The sequence below is a fragment of the Drosophila sulfurigaster genome, chromosome 2L, assembly GCF_023558435.1.
Source record: "Drosophila sulfurigaster albostrigata strain 15112-1811.04 chromosome 2L, ASM2355843v2, whole genome shotgun sequence".
Lineage (NCBI taxonomy): Eukaryota > Metazoa > Arthropoda > Insecta > Diptera > Drosophilidae > Drosophila > Drosophila sulfurigaster.
The window spans coordinates 18,306,368-18,325,435 of NC_084881.1; the positions used below are offsets into that span (position 1 = coordinate 18,306,368).

General features: G+C 38.7%; 4 protein-coding genes across 7 annotated transcripts; all 4 read right to left on the reverse strand.

The window, feature by feature from the left end:
• Window positions 1–50: 50 nt before the first annotated feature.
• LOC133840686 (striatin-4) lies at window positions 51–7,115 on the reverse strand. Of its 4 annotated transcripts, none has more exons than XM_062272658.1 (5): window positions 6,715–7,115; window positions 3,668–4,157; window positions 3,391–3,585; window positions 3,064–3,120; window positions 51–2,785 (listed from the first exon to the last, which is right to left on the reverse strand). In XM_062272658.1, exons 1-5 carry the CDS (start codon window positions 7,111–7,113, stop codon window positions 1,674–1,676), a joined length of 2,253 nt encoding a protein of 750 aa, XP_062128642.1. In that variant the 5' UTR covers window positions 7,114–7,115; the 3' UTR covers window positions 51–1,673. The 4 variants fall into 4 exon arrangements, with proteins under 4 accessions (XP_062128642.1, XP_062128633.1, XP_062128659.1 ...); XM_062272649.1 differs by having other exon boundaries at window positions 3,391–3,609; XM_062272675.1 differs by lacking the exon at window positions 3,064–3,120.
• A 21-nt stretch (window positions 7,116–7,136) lies between these two features.
• On the reverse strand, window positions 7,137–9,797 carry LOC133840726 (barrier-to-autointegration factor). Its single transcript, XM_062272728.1, has 3 exons — window positions 9,569–9,797; window positions 8,705–9,453; window positions 7,137–7,384 (listed from the first exon to the last, which is right to left on the reverse strand). Exons 1-2 carry the CDS (start codon window positions 9,692–9,694, stop codon window positions 9,307–9,309), a joined length of 273 nt encoding a protein of 90 aa, XP_062128712.1. The 5' UTR covers window positions 9,695–9,797; the 3' UTR covers window positions 7,137–7,384; window positions 8,705–9,306.
• Window positions 9,798–11,765: 1,968 nt separating this feature from the next.
• LOC133850466 (barrier-to-autointegration factor-like) lies at window positions 11,766–12,832 on the reverse strand. Its single transcript, XM_062286569.1, has 2 exons — window positions 12,620–12,832; window positions 11,766–12,501 (listed from the first exon to the last, which is right to left on the reverse strand). Exons 1-2 carry the CDS (start codon window positions 12,752–12,754, stop codon window positions 12,355–12,357), a joined length of 282 nt encoding a protein of 93 aa, XP_062142553.1. The 5' UTR covers window positions 12,755–12,832; the 3' UTR covers window positions 11,766–12,354.
• Window positions 12,833–13,659: 827 nt separating this feature from the next.
• On the reverse strand, window positions 13,660–14,316 carry LOC133843429 (barrier-to-autointegration factor-like). The gene is made up of 2 exons (XM_062276969.1): window positions 14,068–14,316; window positions 13,660–13,886 (listed from the first exon to the last, which is right to left on the reverse strand). Exons 1-2 carry the CDS (start codon window positions 14,236–14,238, stop codon window positions 13,740–13,742), a joined length of 318 nt encoding a protein of 105 aa, XP_062132953.1. The 5' UTR covers window positions 14,239–14,316; the 3' UTR covers window positions 13,660–13,739.
• Between the last annotated feature and the right edge of the window lie 4,752 nt (window positions 14,317–19,068).

Below are 19,068 nucleotides of genomic sequence, written 5' to 3' on the forward strand. Positions count from 1 at the left end.
TTTTTTTGTTGTGGATTTTCTTTTAATTGTTTATCGAATATCAACTTGGGTTTATATTCATTTTTTTTTTTGTAGAGTCGCATTTTGAAACGCAACGATTTTATAATAATAATTTGTAATACTATAACTAATATTGAGTTGCTCGGCATTCACGTCCACATTTCAACGTTTTATTTGATTACAATTTATGAACCGTTAAGCGATTCTAAACATATATGTATATTATATTTATTTTTTGTTTGTTATTATTCAACTACAAGTGTAAGAAATCCATTGGATCAGCAGTTGCCGCTGTTTTTCTTTACGTTTTCTTCTTTTTTTCTTGATTTGTTTTGTTAGTGTTTAATACTAGGCATAAATTAAATAAATAGCTTAGCATACAGTTATAGCTCAACGGCATTATTATTTATATCATCTGGATCTGTATGTATAAAGTGGATCTTTGTTGTCCTAAGCATTTCTTTGTATGAAAAATTATATAGAAATAGAAGCATGCATACTTTTCTTTTCTCACTTAGTGTTTAATAAAGTTTTCTCCGTGGTTGTGTATATGTGTTTTTGTGATTCCCGACGTAATAACTTTCGTAACACATCTCGCTTTTCTCTTTACTATACTCTCTCTCATTCCAATTATTGATAAATAAATAATAGTCATTATCATCAGAATCAATTATCGTTATCATTACCATTATCGTCGTCGTCGTCGTTCTCTAATGTTAATTTACAACTTGCACGTTCTTTGTGTTATGGGTAGAGGGAAGGGGGATGCATATATAAGTATATGGTGTGTGTGTATTTGTGTATATATAATTACGACGTATGCCACTTAAGACTACAAAATTTGATCGTCTATTATTCATTACGTAAAACGTGTTTTGTTAGATGAGTAAATCTTTCCGTCCAGCAGCAGCAGGACACATTTTAATCTGCTTAATCCTGGCCAGCTTTCTCTCTCTGCAATCTGGACTGACGAATCGAACCTGCACAGCGAGTGGCCAATTACACGAAAAATGTCATTAATGTTAGCCATGGGGGTAAATCTATATTGTTGTATGTATATATATAAGCATATCAAATGTACAGGAGCAGCATCGTTCTCCAACTCTTGGTGGCCATTGACACAATCGCTGTGCAGGTTCTCAATCATTGCTTAAATTAGATCTAAATTGTTATGATTGGCAATCATCATCTACTACTTGGGTGAAAATGTTGTTAAACTTGCAGCTGGCTGCAGGCTTAAGAACTTTTCACTTTTGTTAACAAATACAATGAGTGTTTAAATATTGGGATTGGGATTAGATGATGGTGGCCATGCTCTTAGCATGCGCTTGATTTCTCTTTCTCGACTATCGACATGATTGCGCTCAAAATGCCATAATTAATGTTATTTATTTATGGGATTCATTTTCCCCTTTTTTTGTTGTATAATAGAGCAATGTTGTTGCCGTATTTTTCTGGGTGTTACTTGTGGTTGTTGTTGTTCATCTCTTGTATAATGTATAATTAGATTTAAATGTATAGTATATGTATATATATAAGTGTATTTATATGTATGTATAATTATTTAACTCGAACTCGTAATCGCTTAGCTGGGGAGCTGCTGCATCTGTTGTTGTTGCTGGAGCATTGGCCGCTTCTGTTGTTGTCGCTGCTTTTCTGCTTGCTCTGAGTGTCTAAACGAACACCTTGGCCAGACCATCCGCACCGGCGCTGGCTATGTAGGGCTTGGTGGCATGGAATGCCACATCGAATATGCTCTCATCGAACTTCTTGCGATGTGCCGTAATCTCTTGCACACACGTCTTATTGTCCAGATTCCACAAACGTATGGAGCAATCATGCGAACCAGATAGCAAATACAATCCATGCGCATCGACGGCCAGCGATGTGACCGGCTCCAGATGCGCCACCATCGAGTGCACCAGTGTGCCAGATGTGTTGTCCCAAAATCGTATATGACGATCCTCGTGCGCCGTAATGGTGATGGGCAGTGTCGGATGCGAGACGACCTTGTTGATGAACTTCCCCGTGTTGCCAGACATTTCCTGAGTCGCCTCCAGTTTAATCACCTGTTTGCCTGTCTCGGTATCATAGATGATGCAATGGGCACTATTATAGGCCACCACAATGTGATCCACCTCGTTGCGCACAAAGTCCACGGACGAGGGCCCGCCCTCGGCCTCTGCAGCTGTATAGGTGCGCAACAGTGGCTCCTTGGTGTATGGTGACCATAGTTTAACTGTGCCATCGGCCGAGCATGATACAATGTTGTTCTGCATCGTGGTCAGACCCCAGACGGCGTCCGTGTGACCTTCGAGGGTGCCGGAGTGCACATTGGGATCGTAACAGTCGTAGGGATCAATGTTGGGCGATGGCAGCTGCCAGCACTCGATGTTGCCATCCAGGCCTCCAGAGTAGCATGTCTCACCGTTGGAGGACATGCCGAGACACAGCACTGGTCCGGTGTGCGCACGGAACGTGTACAGCGGCTCCACATCGAGACTAGCGGACTTTTTGGCTTGCACCGTCTTCTGTAGATTCCACAGCTTGAGCGTATTATCCTCGGAGGCCGTGATTAGCACTGGCTCCTCCGGATGGAAAATCAGCGAACGCACGCCATCGAAATGCGAACGCAACGTGTACTTGGCATTCCAGGTCTTGCGATAGCCAGCGCCGCCAGCACTGCCGCCAGTGCCGTCCTTGGCATTCGCATCGTAAGCACCATCGGACTCATTGTTGACCGTCAGTTGCGCCAGCTCGCCCAATCCCAGCGAGCCATCCACCTCTGTGAAGAGACGAAAGGTGTTTATTAGTTGCCAAGTACGGATAATTTAATGAAAGATAAGGTAAATAATGTTCCAAAGCTGCAAAGCAACACTGGGCAATCAAGTGATAGCATTTAATTGAAGTGTTTTTGAATGCAGTTTAATTCAGTAACCGTACTCATTATGAGTTGCAATATATTTTGAATTGAAAAGTTTTTGCACAACGTGCAAATTTATTATTTTACTCTCACTGGATTGCCAGTTACGTTGATTGGTTAGCTGGGTTAGTAAAGCACACCTTCGGTCATAAGATTCATATCGTTCAAGAGCTGCTCTCCCACCTCGGCCTCAAGATCTACGCAAAGATGAACGCAGCGCGACGAAGAAGAGAGAAGCGAAAGAAACATAAGCAAAAGCACAAATGCAGAGCAATTTCTAATTGGATGGATTTTGGAGTCTCGAGGGGATTTGCAAATGAAAACAATCAAAAAACAAATGCACACTACTTGAATGTATATGTATATGTAGATGATGTGAGAAATAAGTTGTGAGGCAGGCGGGAGGGCAAAGAGAGGTTGCAAAGGGTTGTATTAGACGACAACAGAGAGGGGAGACTGGGACATACCTTCGGTCAGCATATCCTTGCCGGACTTGGGTCGCTTGGCCATTTTGACGTCTGTGTCCTCATTGTCGGTGGCAACCATTTCCAGATCATCGGAGATCTCATCGTCATCGGACATCTCTGTGGGCCCAAGGAACTCAAAATTGGCCATAACAGCCGCCTCCGTGTCCAGTATAATGGCATCGTTTGATTGTTGCACTTTTTTAGCGGGAGTATGACGGCCTAATGTGAGCAAATTATTCAAATCTTCAAGAGGGTGGGGGACGTGGGTGGTACTTACCTTCAGATTCTGAGGCACGCTTATTGCTCTCGTTGCCATTAATATTTGGACTGAGATTCTCACCACCGCCGCCGCTGCCGCTGCCACCTCCAATGCCACAACCGCCAATGCCGCCACCATCATGATCGGCGTTATTGTTGAGCCCCAAAATGGAGCGTACACGATTTGAACGCACATCAATGATGTTGTCTGTGTATCCGATTTCGGCGAGATATTGACGCAACATTTGCCTGCCCTGTCGCCACGTGGTATTGGACACTGAGCTATACGGCACCTCCGAATCGGTAGCCACATCGCCGCCTAGGCCACCGTCGTCATTCGACGATGGCTTAAACTCGTTAAGCTGCGGCGGATCGGTGCCGTACTTTAATCGATAGAATTTCGCTCGCTCCTGACGCAGTGCGTACTCCAGCATCTTGATGCGTCGCGTCAGATCCGATTTAAGGCTCTCCAAGCATTTGCGCTCACCCAGCAGCATCGCAATACGCGCCTGTAACAAAGAAGAGGAAGACCATTAGATAATAACAGTTTATTTACATAAGCTAATAGATTATCGATAATTGCAAGACATTTAAAATAATAAGCTTTTTGGATAAAATCACTAAGTTTTTAGAAATTCTATAATAATAATAATCTAATTCGTTATCTGTCCTGATCGCTACATGGAGTTGCCTTTTGAAATTTAGAAACATTGTTTATATACCCTTCATACTCAATATCAAACCGCAGGGTATAATCAATTTTCATTAATGCAGCACTTGAAAAGCTTTCTCGTATGCTCGCCATAAACAGCGCGTCTGCATGGGCATGTGTGTGTAACAACTAAGTATGTGTGCATGTGTGATAAATGTGTGTGTGCGTCTCGTTGCAATCCAATTGCTGCGTTTGGCGCGACTCTGCGTCGCGTTCATAATTGACGCTCCGCTGCGCCGAACGAAAAACAATTAAATTCAATTAATTGTAAAACATAATTACGGAGTTGCTCAACTACTAATTGCAGACAAAGACTAAAATAGATGGCAAAATAAGCAAAATTTACCAACACTGCCCACTTTCAAAATGCCAATTCATATTCATAACCAAACCACCACACCCCTCCCCCTCCACAACCTAAACAGCTCTCGTCATCTGAATCAACAACAATGAGCACATTCTTGCTCAGGGGGGCAAAGGCAGAAATGGAGATATAAGTATTATTGCCCACGCAGGAGAAACAAAGACAGACACAGACAAGGACAGAACAGACAGACAGGTGCGTACCGATGACAAACGAAACTTTTGCTTGCTTCCTTTTCACCAAACTCGCTCAATGAACGACTCCCAATCGGAGGGAGAAGGGGAAGACCAAGGAATTGCCACCCCACCCAATTGCCCCGCTCTCTCAATGAGTGCGCGACCCAACAAAACAACAATAACAATTTATACATGCTAATAACGGCAGCGCGTAAAAGCGGAGAGAGCAATTCTATGCACGAGAGAGCGAGTGTGTGGAAGAGTGAACAAGAGAGTGTGAGCAGCTTTCAAACTATGCCGCCATTTGATTTTATTCTCATTTTGTTTCTATTCTTTGTCCGGTGCTGCTGCTGCTGTTGATGCTTGTTGTTCTTGCTGCTGTTAATGGAATCATGTTCTGCATTTGAATTAACGCTCAATGGCAATTTCATTCGGCATATTCGCTAATTAACTATACGCAATGGAAAACTCTGCTCCCTCGCGTGTTATTTTTGTTAAAGAGCTGCTGACAAAAAAAATGGTAAAAAAAAGCGACAAAAGAGCACACTTTTCCACCTTATGGCCACGGGAAGCTAAGCAGGCAACTCTACAGACTTTGTTTTTTTTTTTATCTAAATTTCAAATTGCCCCATAACATGCAATGCGACGATGACGAGTTCCAGCTGATGGAATGCGAATGTGTGGGTGGCAGGTGGCTTTCTATTTATTTATACATACACATACATACATATGCATTTTGTTGAGTTAAGCAAACAGTCATTTGTTGGTACAAAATATTTACTTAATTAATTTGCTGTCATTAGAAAAAGCGCATTATAAAACGCAAGCGAATAGGAAATAGCAAGTGCAAGCAGCTTTTTATTTATTTTCGCTAATCTCTCTCATCAAATCGTGCAATCGTCATGCAAAACAAATTCGACTAATTAACAACTGTCGCCACATCGATTCCAATGACAAGTAGAGTAGGAAGCTGATTGTACAATGAACTAACAGGCGCAGTAGCAGCCGCGGCACAAACACAAGGACGTTTTGCAGCATGTGCAGCAACACTGACACTGACATACAAACAAAACAACAGCCGCAAGCTAGAAATAGAAACACGCAGCTAGGCGCCTGGCACACAACACACACATGCATGTAAATTATATATATCGGCATATGCACACTACATACACATACATCTGCGAAAGCGCTAAAATGGCGTCCAGCATGGATACCATGGGGAAGGGGGAGGTCGTCTAGTCACTGCCCACTCTCTTTAGCTGCTCTTTTTCATTCTTCTTGATTTCATTTTTGTTGTTTTTGGTAGAAGAAAATACAAACAAGGCGAACAGGTTCATATATGAATGTACGGACACACACATATATTTTTGCGACATATTTGTCGCTCAGGTAAAACGCAGCGTCAGCGTCGCCAACTTGTTTCCATTGCAGGCGGTGGCAGCAGTGACGTTTTTTGAATGTCACTTGCTTTGCCGAGCGTAACGTAACGGTGTGTGCAACAATGCAATATATTATCGATAACGATAAAGATAAGTAAACATGCGTGTGTATGTATGTGTGAAGTTTGGTGAAAGCGAAGATGCGTGGGCGACCAAAACAAGCAATGTTACCAAATTCCTTGCTATTGATATTATTGAGAGCATAAATAATTATTATCTGATGGCCACATTAATTTAAAACCGCTAAAGCATCTAACCAGAGCATAATGATTACAAAACAAATAAGATAAAAGAAAATTGACTACTGAACTACAATGAAAAACCCATCGAAATGGAAAGTGAGCTTTAAGGATACTATATAGTTGAACTCACCTGCAATTCAGCCCTGTCCACATCCCACTGTGAACGCTCCAATTCGAAGCGGGACCATTCGTGTTGTATGAAATGCAAGATGCCCGGAATTGTGTATTGGGGCGTGGTTGCTTGTTGGTTATTGGGTCCACCGCCGCCAGGGTTGCCGCCCATGCCTCCGTTGCTGCTATCGTCGTTGCCACCACTATTATTGCCACCGCCGCCCATGTTGGAGACTATGCCGCCAACATTGGCGTTCTGTCCACCCAAGCCACTAATGCTGAGACCGCCGCCCAAACTGTTCGATAACACGTTGCTGCCGCCGATCGATGAATTTGTTACAACGCCAACGCCAAGAACGGCTGCGCCGCCAACCGGCTTGTTATTTATGCCAGCGGTGGCTCCCGAATTGGTTCCCATTTGTTGTAGTTGTTGTTGTGGTAGTTGTTGTTCTTGTTCTGGTTGTGACTTGCTGGCTTTTCTGCTTGATCCTGATCCTGTTGTTTGCTTTTAATAGACGCCGTTGTTCTGCTGGTGTAGCCGTGTTGTTGTTGGTGTTGTCTCTGTTATTGCTTTTAGTTGTAACACTTGATCGATAAATTTCACTCGATGGCGTTGGACACGTTAATTGGTCTTGTTCTTAAAATTTGCCGTCGAGTGTTTTTTAGATTGCTGACTATATCTGAGGCTCCTGTTGTGTTAAAGAGAGAGTGAGGGGAAAGAAAAAGAGAATAGCCCGTACGTGAGACAAATGAGGTCATTGAATTTTTGCCGAGCAGAAAAAAAAACAGGCGAACTAGCAACAAACAAGGAAAAGGATACGATGACGGTTTTTATAAGTGACGGCTTGTGTCTCCCCGGCTGACTCCACTCACGCTTTCTCTCTCTCGCGCACTTCACCGGAACAACGGTCCGTATACGCCCCCGCTCCACACCGCGCGCGTTCTCGCTCTCTCTCTCACTCTCTTTTTACGATACAACGTCACACACTACATACACATACACGGCACACACACGCACTCACCCAATCGTCGCACTGATTTGAATGACAACGACAACGATGATTACTACTATTTACGTACACAATAATACTTGCGAGATTCGTATTAACACTTATGAACTTAACCATAACTTATTTTTACTCACATTTACTTGAAAATTTTGTTTACTATTTACAAATTTTTCCAAGGAAACGTTGTTGCTACCGTTTTTTTCGTCTACAATTTTGGTTAGAGACGTTTACGCAAAAAAAACACACACACACACACGCGCACACACACACATACACTACACACACAATTTTTCTGCGAAGCAGACGGAGGTAAGCAATTTAAATGCAAGTCTAGTGACTTTTCAATTTTGAAAAAGTGTTTGACTTCAGAACGCTATCAATGTGATTATTATTTTTTATTGAGTTATTTACGATTTGTTACTAATATAATTAATGCAAACGTCGTGCATTGCACACAAAAAGTCGATTCAGCCGTTCGTCGCACAGAATGTTTGGCCTGGAACTGTAAAACAACAGAGTTAATGCAACATATGCTTGCCTCTCTCGCACACGTTGAATTAGCGGTGGCGCTAATCTATCGATCTCGCTCTACGAATCTATATACAAAAAAAAAACACACGAACACAAACGCACGCTAAAGCCGTACTATTTATTATTTTCACTTTTGTTTAATTTCTAATGCCAACAATTTGAAATCATTTTTATTTCGGCAATTTGCACGTGCCGTCAAGGAACACCAATGTGCTTACATGAACTTTATCGCACTTCTCCGTTGTGTTAAAAATGTATGTGCGTTTTCTCATATAGGTGGAGATATATCGATGGCACAATCGGTGTATCGATGTTTTCGAACAATTTTCATGAACTTCAATTTCTTATAGCAAATGCTGCATGATTCTTGTGTACAGATATTTGTATTATATATTTATATTTATATTCAATAAATTGAAATTTTTATTAGTTCAAGTCTATTTCCTTTAAAAATTTGTTTTACTTTACACTGTATTCTTTAACACCTGTGTTATAGTGTGACCGCAAGTTAAGTTTGTAAAATGTATGGTATGATGCCGAGATATACCAAAATAAGTAAATAATTTCGATTCCTTTATATATTTATTTCGTTGCAGCTATAATTTTTACACCATATATACCTTTCTCAAACAACGAGTAAAACCATTTATTTCCACCGTAAACGCATTTACTATTTCTATTTACTCTTTTTCAAGTCCGGTAACCATAAGCATTGGTCGTTCTAGCACTCTTTTTATTATCGATTTATGTTCTGCGATGTATTCAAAGGTCAGGAAATCAATTAATTTATCGAATTTCATTTTCAAACATTCTCGAATTAAATGCGATTTGTTGTATTTCTAAATAACCACGAGGCTTATTAATTTAATGCTTAGTTGGTTTTTTTTTGTGAATTTACAATGCCCAATACATGTACAGTTATTGCAAAGTTAACCTTCAAATTAACAATTGCTATATATTATGATACCTTAAGATTATTTGTGGACAACACTAATTTTATATTGTGGAGAATATTTGTATGAATTTGTTGAAACTCTTCTCCGGTGCGTCCGTGCATAGAAAAGGTCATTTTACAAGAACTCCTCGCTCCAGTCATTGAGACAATTGTAGCAATCGGACGCTTGCTTTGAGCTGGCATGGCACACATCCTTCATCCATTCCTTGAAGAGCTCTTCGTCCTTCTTCAATACCAGGAACTGACCTAGAACTGTGTATGCCTGCACAAAAAAAAATACAGTTAAACATTGAAGTGTTAAATAAACAATGTGCACATAAACAATTCACACATGAATGGCGTCATTGCTATAAGTACATACATACATATTTACTTACTTTGTCGAAGCCCGCGTCGGCCAAGCGACCACCAAGCGTCTCGCCGATTCCAGCTAATTCTGTAACAGATTTATCGCCCATTGGCTCAGCTACGAAGTTCCTGTGCTTTTGTGTTGTTCCCGACATCTTGTAACTTATGTGTGTTTATGGCGCAATTGCAATAAGTTGAGAAATGGAAAGAACAGCGTTTCCCGGCGTTTCTAAAATACGACGCACAAAAAACAGTGTGACTGTATGGCAATAACGCGTAAATTCTTACCGTGATGTACAGCTGGCAACAACATATGCGTCGCTGTCAATTTTGTACAGTCATCGATATTTTTGACTGTTTGATGCTTTAATTTGAATATTTTGAGAGCGCAAATATTTGAAAATGGCTGAAATTCTTTAAAAATCTTTATTGCTTAAATAAAATGCTTCGAATTATTGATTTATGGATATTCTTCAAAAATATCGAAATAAAGAAATTAGGAGTCATCGATGTTGTTTCAGTTAAGACTTCAATTTAAGCTTGACAATTGTCGGTAATTCCCCTAAAATTATATTAAAAAAAAATTGTTAATTAATGTAATTAAATGTATGCTGTTTTTTTTCTTGAAAAACAAAGGATAAGCTTTAAATATTAATTTTCAGCATTTGCAATGTACATATGTATCAGAGACATATGTATCAGAGTTTGCTCGATTTGGTTTGATCACCGCGAGTTTCCACTTATGATGAAATAAGTAGATCGGGTTGAATTGAACCACCCGGTATGCCCAAACGGTTGCAGATCTCTGGTATGTACATATGTATGTAGTACATATGTATGTAAGGGTACTTATAGTGTGCATACTCAGCGACGACAAAATATTAAAAAAGCACTATTCTCCAATCTGAAAAGTTCTTGCTACAACCACGGTCGCCATTCCAAAAAGGTTTTTTTTACCAAAATTTTGAAAAAATGTACCACAAATTTTTTCACGAAAGATTTTTATACCCGCTACACATAGGGTAGAAGGGTATTATAACTTTGTGCCAGCAGGAAATGTATGTAACAGGTAGAATGAGGCATCTCCGACCCTATAAAGTATATTTATCTTGATCAGCATCAACAGCCGAGACGATCTAGCCATGTCCGTCTGTCCGGTTGAACACCTAGATCTCAGAGACTATAAGAGATAGAGCTATAATTTTTTTCGACAGCATTTTCAAGTTTGTTTCAAATTTTGGCCACGCCCACTTCCGCCCCTGCAAATCAATAATATCGAATAACAAGCTACAGCTACGAATTTTGTTGTATACAATAATAACTATAGTATTTATGATTTCCGATTTGATTGCGATTAGATAAAAAATGTGGAAGTTATTAAAGAAATACTTTTGTATGGGCAAAACCACCTACTTACTAGGGATCTTAGTTGCTTCGGCCGACAATCTGGTATATTGAATGTGGTACTATATCGATATAACATATATACCGTTTGGTATATTTTTAGTATATTTTTATTTTTGGTATATTAAAAAAATACCGCAATATTTTCTTTTTTATTGAAAATGGGTTGCGGGAATCTCACAGTCGAGCACACTCGACTGTAACTTTCTTAATTGTTTGTATTTCACAAATTGTGATTCACAATATATAACTGTTTACGTAGTGATAGACCTTAGATAGGCGCATACATGTTTTTTTCAATTGACACAATACGTCGTTAATCGACTGCATGCGATATTATCCAGTGTTAGTCATGGTTCAATTTGTAACTGATACAATTTGTGTCTGGTGGAACAAGCCCTTTGTTAAAATAATATGTGTGAACATAAAATTTTATGAAAAATTTAAATTCTACACCAGGAAAATGTACCAAAATGAAAAAAAGTGATCCAATGTACCAACGCATAAAAAATGTACCAGTTTTGGTACATTTGTACCAAAAGTGGCAACCGTGGCTACAACCCATTATTTAGATTTTTATAACATGACACATTCTCACAATATTAAGTGCAATATCAGCATTTCGGACCCCATTCTATAAGAATAACTTCCCTTCGATCCCCCTCTTCAAAGCTCGCAAAGCTTATTTTGTTATCTTGAAGTGTATACAAAGAAATGCATAGTTTGCGGATTCAACAATTATAAACTTTATTGGTCCATGATGCTTAGCAAGCAGTTTTATACAAGCAAAAGAAAAACATCGAACAAAAAAACACAAAATCATAAAGAATGCATATTTTTGACTTTACGTACAAGGCAATTTGATTTTTATTTAACAAAAACAAAATATTATAATTGAAAATATTATAATGGTTTTTTCTATTTATACAAATGAATTGTTTTTACTTAGATAGCGTTATGGCTCTTTTCGCTGTAATTAATTTAAATGATGAAATATCGCTGTACCAGATGGGTCGCTAGTAGCGACTCGCTACTTACATAAGTAGCAATGAAGCAATTTGGTGTATCGATGCAAAAGATACCCTGTCCATAAGACAGACTATTTAGAAAATTGTGAATTAAAAAATATGACTTTATACATTTTATTTAGAGAACATTTTATTGGGAAAAAGAAATGAAGCTGTTTTGAGAGTTTTCTTTTTTAATATTGAGTTTAAATATACATATCTATAGACAAAAGAGCAAAATTAAAAGAACAGAAAATAAAAAAAATATTTAATTTGCAAATCAAAAATACAATTTAGAATAATCAATGCAAAAAAATGAAATCGAAGGCAATTTAATGGATCCAACATTTGTTGCACGGATTGGGAAAACCTCGAAAAAACCCAATCAGATCCAATTTAACAAGTTAGAGGAATTCCCTAGTCCACTCCTTGAGTCCGTTATAGCAATCGGATGATTGTTTTGTGTTCGCATTACAGGTATCCTTCATAAAGTGGCCGAACTCTTGTCGATTTTGATCAACGGCCAAATATTGGCCAAGCACCTGAGACGCCTAAGAAAATATGAGATTAAATTGAAACCAATATGTAAATGTAATTAATTACTCGTGTAATTATAATTTGTATGTGATTAAAAATGCACATATAACTGGTTATATATTATATTTGTACCTTTTGATATCCAGCATTGCTCATCCGGTCGCCAAGTGTCTCTCCTATTCCTGGTAGCCTTGTTACGAGTTTGTCTCCCATTGGCTCCATGAAATCTCTTTGCTTTTGCGAAGTGCTAGGATAATCACGGTTCATTGTAGATAAATTCTTTTTTTATTTACAAGATGAAATTGTAATATCGACCACCAGCTTGAAGTCACTGACGAATAATGAAAACTTCAGACTTCAGAAATCATCAAGATCGGATATTAAACCGTTTCTTATCGATACTAATATCGATTGGTTTGATCACGAAAAATTGTAATGGTTATCGCTTTGCCAACACTAATAAAGTATTGCATACTTTCAGAAATTTGTATTATTTTCGCACTCCAAACAATTTATTTATTAATTTAGATCATATTAAATTGTCCGTTATATGCGCCTTTACCTTAAAGATAGGTTTGAATAAAAAATTAATAAATGTAAGTCACAGAATTGCAGCAATATACAATATTTTTGTTCACACTAGTTGTTTGATCATAATCGTTTTGATCGAACCCATTTCAAACATGATCGCTATTCATTTAGAAAGATTTTGTCGCGAACAATCCAACAAACCATTCAACAATTTTTGCTCGCGCACACATGTTCGTTGCAAATGGAATGCGAGCAAGTTTGACGCAACATGATCGAAAGTTAGCGGATTGCTCGATGACTTTTGATCAATGCGCACCTTGGTTGATTTTATACGAAACGGAAAGGAATAAAAATTAAATACAAAAATAAAGTAAAATAAGTCAAATAATTATATAAATAATAATATTATATTATATAAATATCCCAAAACTTATTTTGTGAAAATGTGCGAAGTTAATAAATGAATATATGTAAAAATACATTGACCGAGGTTTTTCCATTGCTTTCAAATAAGTTCAACTACTGTGCACATACATACATCGCATATATTCATTTTATTTTTTATACTGCAACTACATATTAACGGCTTTGTGAACGACAATAATAACATAGTACAACAAAGTATTGTTAAAATTAAAGGCAAATTGATCGCATATATTAAATTATTTAAGTTATCCAATATCGTTGTAAAACTTTGGGAATTAGACCTCAAGCTGATGAGTTAATTGAAGTGATTATTCCACTCGTCGAGGCACTTAAAACATTCGGATGATTGGGACTTGATAGCATTGCAAGTACTCTTCATCCAGTTATCAAACTGTTCTTTGTTTTGATCGAGAGCCAAATATTGGCCATAAACCTGAGAAGCCTGGACAAAATAAAAATAAGTGATATTAATATACACTATAATAATACAAAATACATAATTGAATTCACTAAACCTAAAACAATATACATACAAGTGCCATTACTTGCAATGTTTATATACTATATAATATATACAATGTATATACATACATATGTATATAAATACATAAAATGGCAAGTACCTTTTGATATCCAGCGTCACTTAAGCGGGCACCAAGCGTCTCTCCAACTCCGGGTAGCTTTGTTACAAGTTTATTTCGCATCGGTTCCATAAAATCTCTTTGCTTTTGTGTATCGGTCGGTGCAAATACATGATTCCGAATAGGTTCCTTGACATTGCGCTTTCGATCCATTTTATTTCAATAAACTAGAATATTGAAAACTGTGCTTCCGGGATTGATTCACCCACTCTCTGTAAAGTGCGCAATAGATAATATATCGATATATCTACTATTACTATATCGATACATACTTATAGAAAAAGATTCTTCTTGATTAATAAAAGCAATTGTCACAAGCTCTAAAATGTACCCAAATAAATTAAATACAACTAAAAATTTGTGAGAAAATTCCAAAAGAAGTACGGATGATAAATGTTACTGTCATAAAATACCATATATTGCAGTGATCGATAAATTTTAAATTTTGCGCAATCGTTGTATATAATAAGATAAAATAGGAACAACAAAGTTTAAAATTACATTTTTTAACTTTTCAATATTCCATTCTGTATTAATTAGTTAATTATTTTATTTTTTTTTTTTTCATTTTATTTTATTAAGTGAAGAATCTGTACAGCAAATTTAAAGTACCTTAACATCACAGGAGTATCAAATATATAAAAATAAACCAAACCTCAACACAAATATGAGGATTACATACATATGTATCAGCGTTATTGGCACCTAATTGTTTTGGCAAAGCCTTGCCGTTTAAGACGCCTTAATGGTCTTGCTGGAAGTAACTTCCTGGCTAGTAGGCTGCGGTGTCTTCTAAGTTTATCGCTATAGCGGCTTGTGTGTCTCCCAATCTGCTCTTCTACAGTATGTAGCTTCAAGTCTCTATGAAGCGTTGTGCCACGCACGAACCAAGGACAGTCTGTTATGTTGCGTAGAATCCGATTCTGCAACACCTGAATTCGTTTATAATTGGATTTGGCTGCGATCCCCCAAATCTGGATGCCATAGAGCCAAATTGGCTGGATGCAATGCGCATACACTGCCCTTTTGCATCTTAACGGCAAAGTGCTTCGTCTTTGAATAAGCCAACGCAGTTGCTGGATCCTTAGGTTACATTTCTTAATTGTGGCTTTTAAATGTGGCCCAAATGTAAGGCGCTTGTCCAGTGTAATTCCAAGATACTTGGCTTGCGATGGCTGCTCCAGAGTAACTCCTTCTAGTTGGATTTCAGGGGTATTCATTATAAGCCTTTTCAATGTGAAACAGGGGTTCGTTGTTTTAAGTGGATTTATTTTCAAGTTCCACCGTTTACACCAAGCAGCAAGAGCTTTGAGATACTCTTGTATTCCATTAGCTGCTTCTCTACGGCAACTGGAGTTATAGATGACTGCAATGTCATCTGCATAGGTCGCAATAAGTGCTTTGGAAGGAGCTACCATATGTTGACTGTTTGGGCTGGGTATATCAGCAGTGTACAATGAATAAAGCAGCGGTCCAAGCACACTACCCTGTGGTACTCCTGCACTCATACGATAGTTATTAGAGTATATATCCTTAACTTTGACCTTAAACTCACGTCCATTCAGATATGACCTGAAAATTCCATAGTAGGGAGCAGGTAGGAGGATTTTAATTTTTGACAATAAGCCATCATGCCAAACTTTATCGAAAGCTTGCTCCATATCAATAAAGACTGCGTTGGAATACTCCAAGTCGTCAAATGCCTGTAATATATGCTTTACCAGTCTGTGGACTTGTTCTACAGTGCCGTGTCCTCCTCGAAAGCCAAATTGATGGTCTGGCAAGATATTGCTTTCAGTCAAAATCACTATAATTCTGTTGGCGATGAGTCTCTCCCACAACTTAGACAGGGAGGATAAAAGGCTTATTGGACGGTATGACTCAGGATGAGCCTCTGGTTTACCGGGCTTGTGGATCATCAGAATCGCAGCTAATTTCCATTGCTTTGGGAACGCTTGGATCCTAATAATAGCATTAAAAATTAATGCTATATAAATAATCGCTCTTGTAGGCAAAGCCTTCAACGTTGCGTTACAAATCCTATCAATACCTGGCGCCTTATTTTTTGGCAAAAATTGAATGGCTTCGGATATTTCCTCAATCCTTATAGGCTTAATGGGCAATGACATCTGCAGTGGAGTATCCAAACTTTGATGGGTCTCTCTACTTTGTTCTATTGAAGCAAAGTTATGGGGAGTGAATCGATCCTCTAGATGTTGACCGAAAGCATTGGCCTGCTCCACTTCATTTTTTGCAAGTTCACCACCAGAACAACGAATAGGAACCTGTCTAAGAGGTTGTCTTTTAAGCGATTTTGTGCACTTCCAAAGTGAATAATTTGCGTCAACTGTGTAGTCCATGGAGGACAATTTTTGCTCGAAAAAATCGCTTCGGAGTTCCCTCAAAAGGGTTCGTAGTTGTTTCGCTGCCCTGTTCCACAAAAGACGGTCCTCAGGATCTTGAGAACGAATAGCTCTTCTTCGAAGGCGTCTTTTCCTTTTTATTAGTTCTCTTGCTTCCCTTGTGAGAGCAATACCGTAGCTTATGGGCCGAAAATCAGGATCAGGTGGCGTTGAAGCAGAAGCAGCTCTATGTATATTCTCAGTTAGAATTTCGACTGCATTCTCAATGTCTTCCTTAGTGTCCAGAGTTGAATTTAGTTGGAAAGAGTTATTAAGAATATGCTTAAAAGTGATGAGATCAGTACGACTTGTGATTAACCGAGGACTTGGTCTGACATTAGTACCATTTGTTAGCAGATTAACAATAAGGGCTAAGTGATCAGACTCCAGGTCCCAGCTTTGACATATATTTATTTGAGAATCCAGTATTCCATGGTATAATGCGAAATCAATGCAAGTAGCTGTGTGATTAGGTACATATGGGTATCTCGTTGGTGATCCAGTGGCAAGTATTTTAGCTCTGCTAACTGAAATGGATTCGACTAGCTCACGCCCTCTCGGTGAATTATATGTGTCGCCCCACATCCAATGTCGAGCATTCCAGTCACCTCCAACTAGAAACCTCTGGCCACAAGAAGCCAATATTTCAGTAAAATGTCTTTCTTCAATTTTGTGCCTTGGAGGACAGTATATTGCGTTTACTTCCATATATCCCAAGCCTGTCGCAACTTTAATGGAAGACATTTGAATGGTTTGTGTTTCAATAACACGTTGTGGGAAATGACTGAGAGAGCTCCTCACCAATACCGCAGCTCCTCCATTACCGTGATTATGCCGTGATGGTTTATACGCTGGATAGAAGGAATATCCGAATATTTTAACAGCTTCACCTCGATTGAGCCTTATTTCACTTAAAAGTAGGATATCGACGCCATTGTTGTGCGCAAAGAATTCAACTTCTCTGGCTTTTCCTGAAATGCCATTGACATTCCAGATGACGATCTTTAGTGTGTTCATTTTAAGGCAGAAACATTGTTGTGGACCTGGAGAACTGATTTACCCCCAGCCAATTGTTTGATAGAGTTGGCCATTTCAAAAACCATACTTTCGAGCCGTTCAAGTCGTTGACTGTTCTGCTTGTTTTGCGTTTGTTGTTCCTGCTGCTGTTGCTGTAGCCACAAAAAGAATTGCTGCTGCTGCTGTTGCTGGAGTTGTTGCTGCCATTTCAAAAATTGCTGTTGCTGTTGTTCCAATATTGACTGAATGTCAAGAACATTTTGTTGTTGTCGTTGTGCAGTAATTTCCTTCGAGTTATTTACTTGTAGTCGGCGCTGAGCCTGTCCATTTCCATTTTTGGCAATTGAGGCATAAGATAAACCTATACTATTGCAGACAGAAGGGTTAGGCATTTGCTGAATTGGTTGCTGTCGAGCTGACTGTTCTTGCTGTTGTTTTTGTTGTGGTTGTAGTCGCGTTGGTTGCTTCTTCGAACCCATAGATCGTCTTAGGTAATCTTGATACCACTGGCAACCCTTGTAACTTGCCGTATGACTCCCTCCACAGTGCATACATGTAGGCGGTTGATCTTGTGGACGTACACACTGCTTTGTAAAGTGATCTTCACCACAACGAGCACAATTGGGATGACGACGGCAGTATTTCGCTGTGTGGCCAAATTCTAGGCATCGTATGCATTGAGCGATTTCCGATGTTTTCCGCATCCTTTCTATCCTTACACGTTGTCGGCAAAGCGTTACTATATCATATACATCATTAATTTTGGCACAAGGCTTGATATTAATAAAAAATATGTTTAGTTTCTCATCTCGGTTTGACCTTGACCTTGGGTTATGCACCTGAAGGGCTTCAAAACCTAAAGCTTTAAAATTGCCAACAATTTCGCTACTTAATGTGCTATGATGAAGCCCCTTAACAACTATTCTGTGAGGCTTCTCTTCCTTCAATTGGTACGTATGGAATTCAATTTCCATTTTATCAAAATGATCAACTATGGCTCTATAAGTTTGAGAGTCCTTGGGAAAAATTCTGGCTGTAACTCCTTGGTTAACTTTAACTATTACGTTATCTAAACTAGTGACCTCCGATATGACATCAAATAGATCGTTAAGGTTTGTAATACTTAAAACTATTTGCGGTGGTTTTGAAGTAACATTAGCATTATTATTACCATCAGAATTAATAGGTTGAGTTCTATTGCCTGAGTCATGTATTTCCATATTATCATTTGATAAATTTGTTTGGGTAGCTGCCATAGAGCTAGTAGGGCATTCCTCTGCAGCACTGCTGCTATCTTCAACATGTCTGTCACTGTTTAAGTCGACTTCCATGTCTAATAAGGCAAACCTATTCCTAGAGCTTGCCTTGCTGGTTGATGCTGAGGATGATCCAAATGACAATTCTCTGAGTGCTTTCTTAGAGTTACCAATTGGTGAGAGTGTTTTCTTCCTCTTACTCGACAGATGTTTTTGGCTAACCTTCAACTTGGTAGCAGCATCATTAAATGGAGGAGACGAAAATCCAGAAGTTTGATTGACAGTTGGAGAGACAATTGTAGCACCTC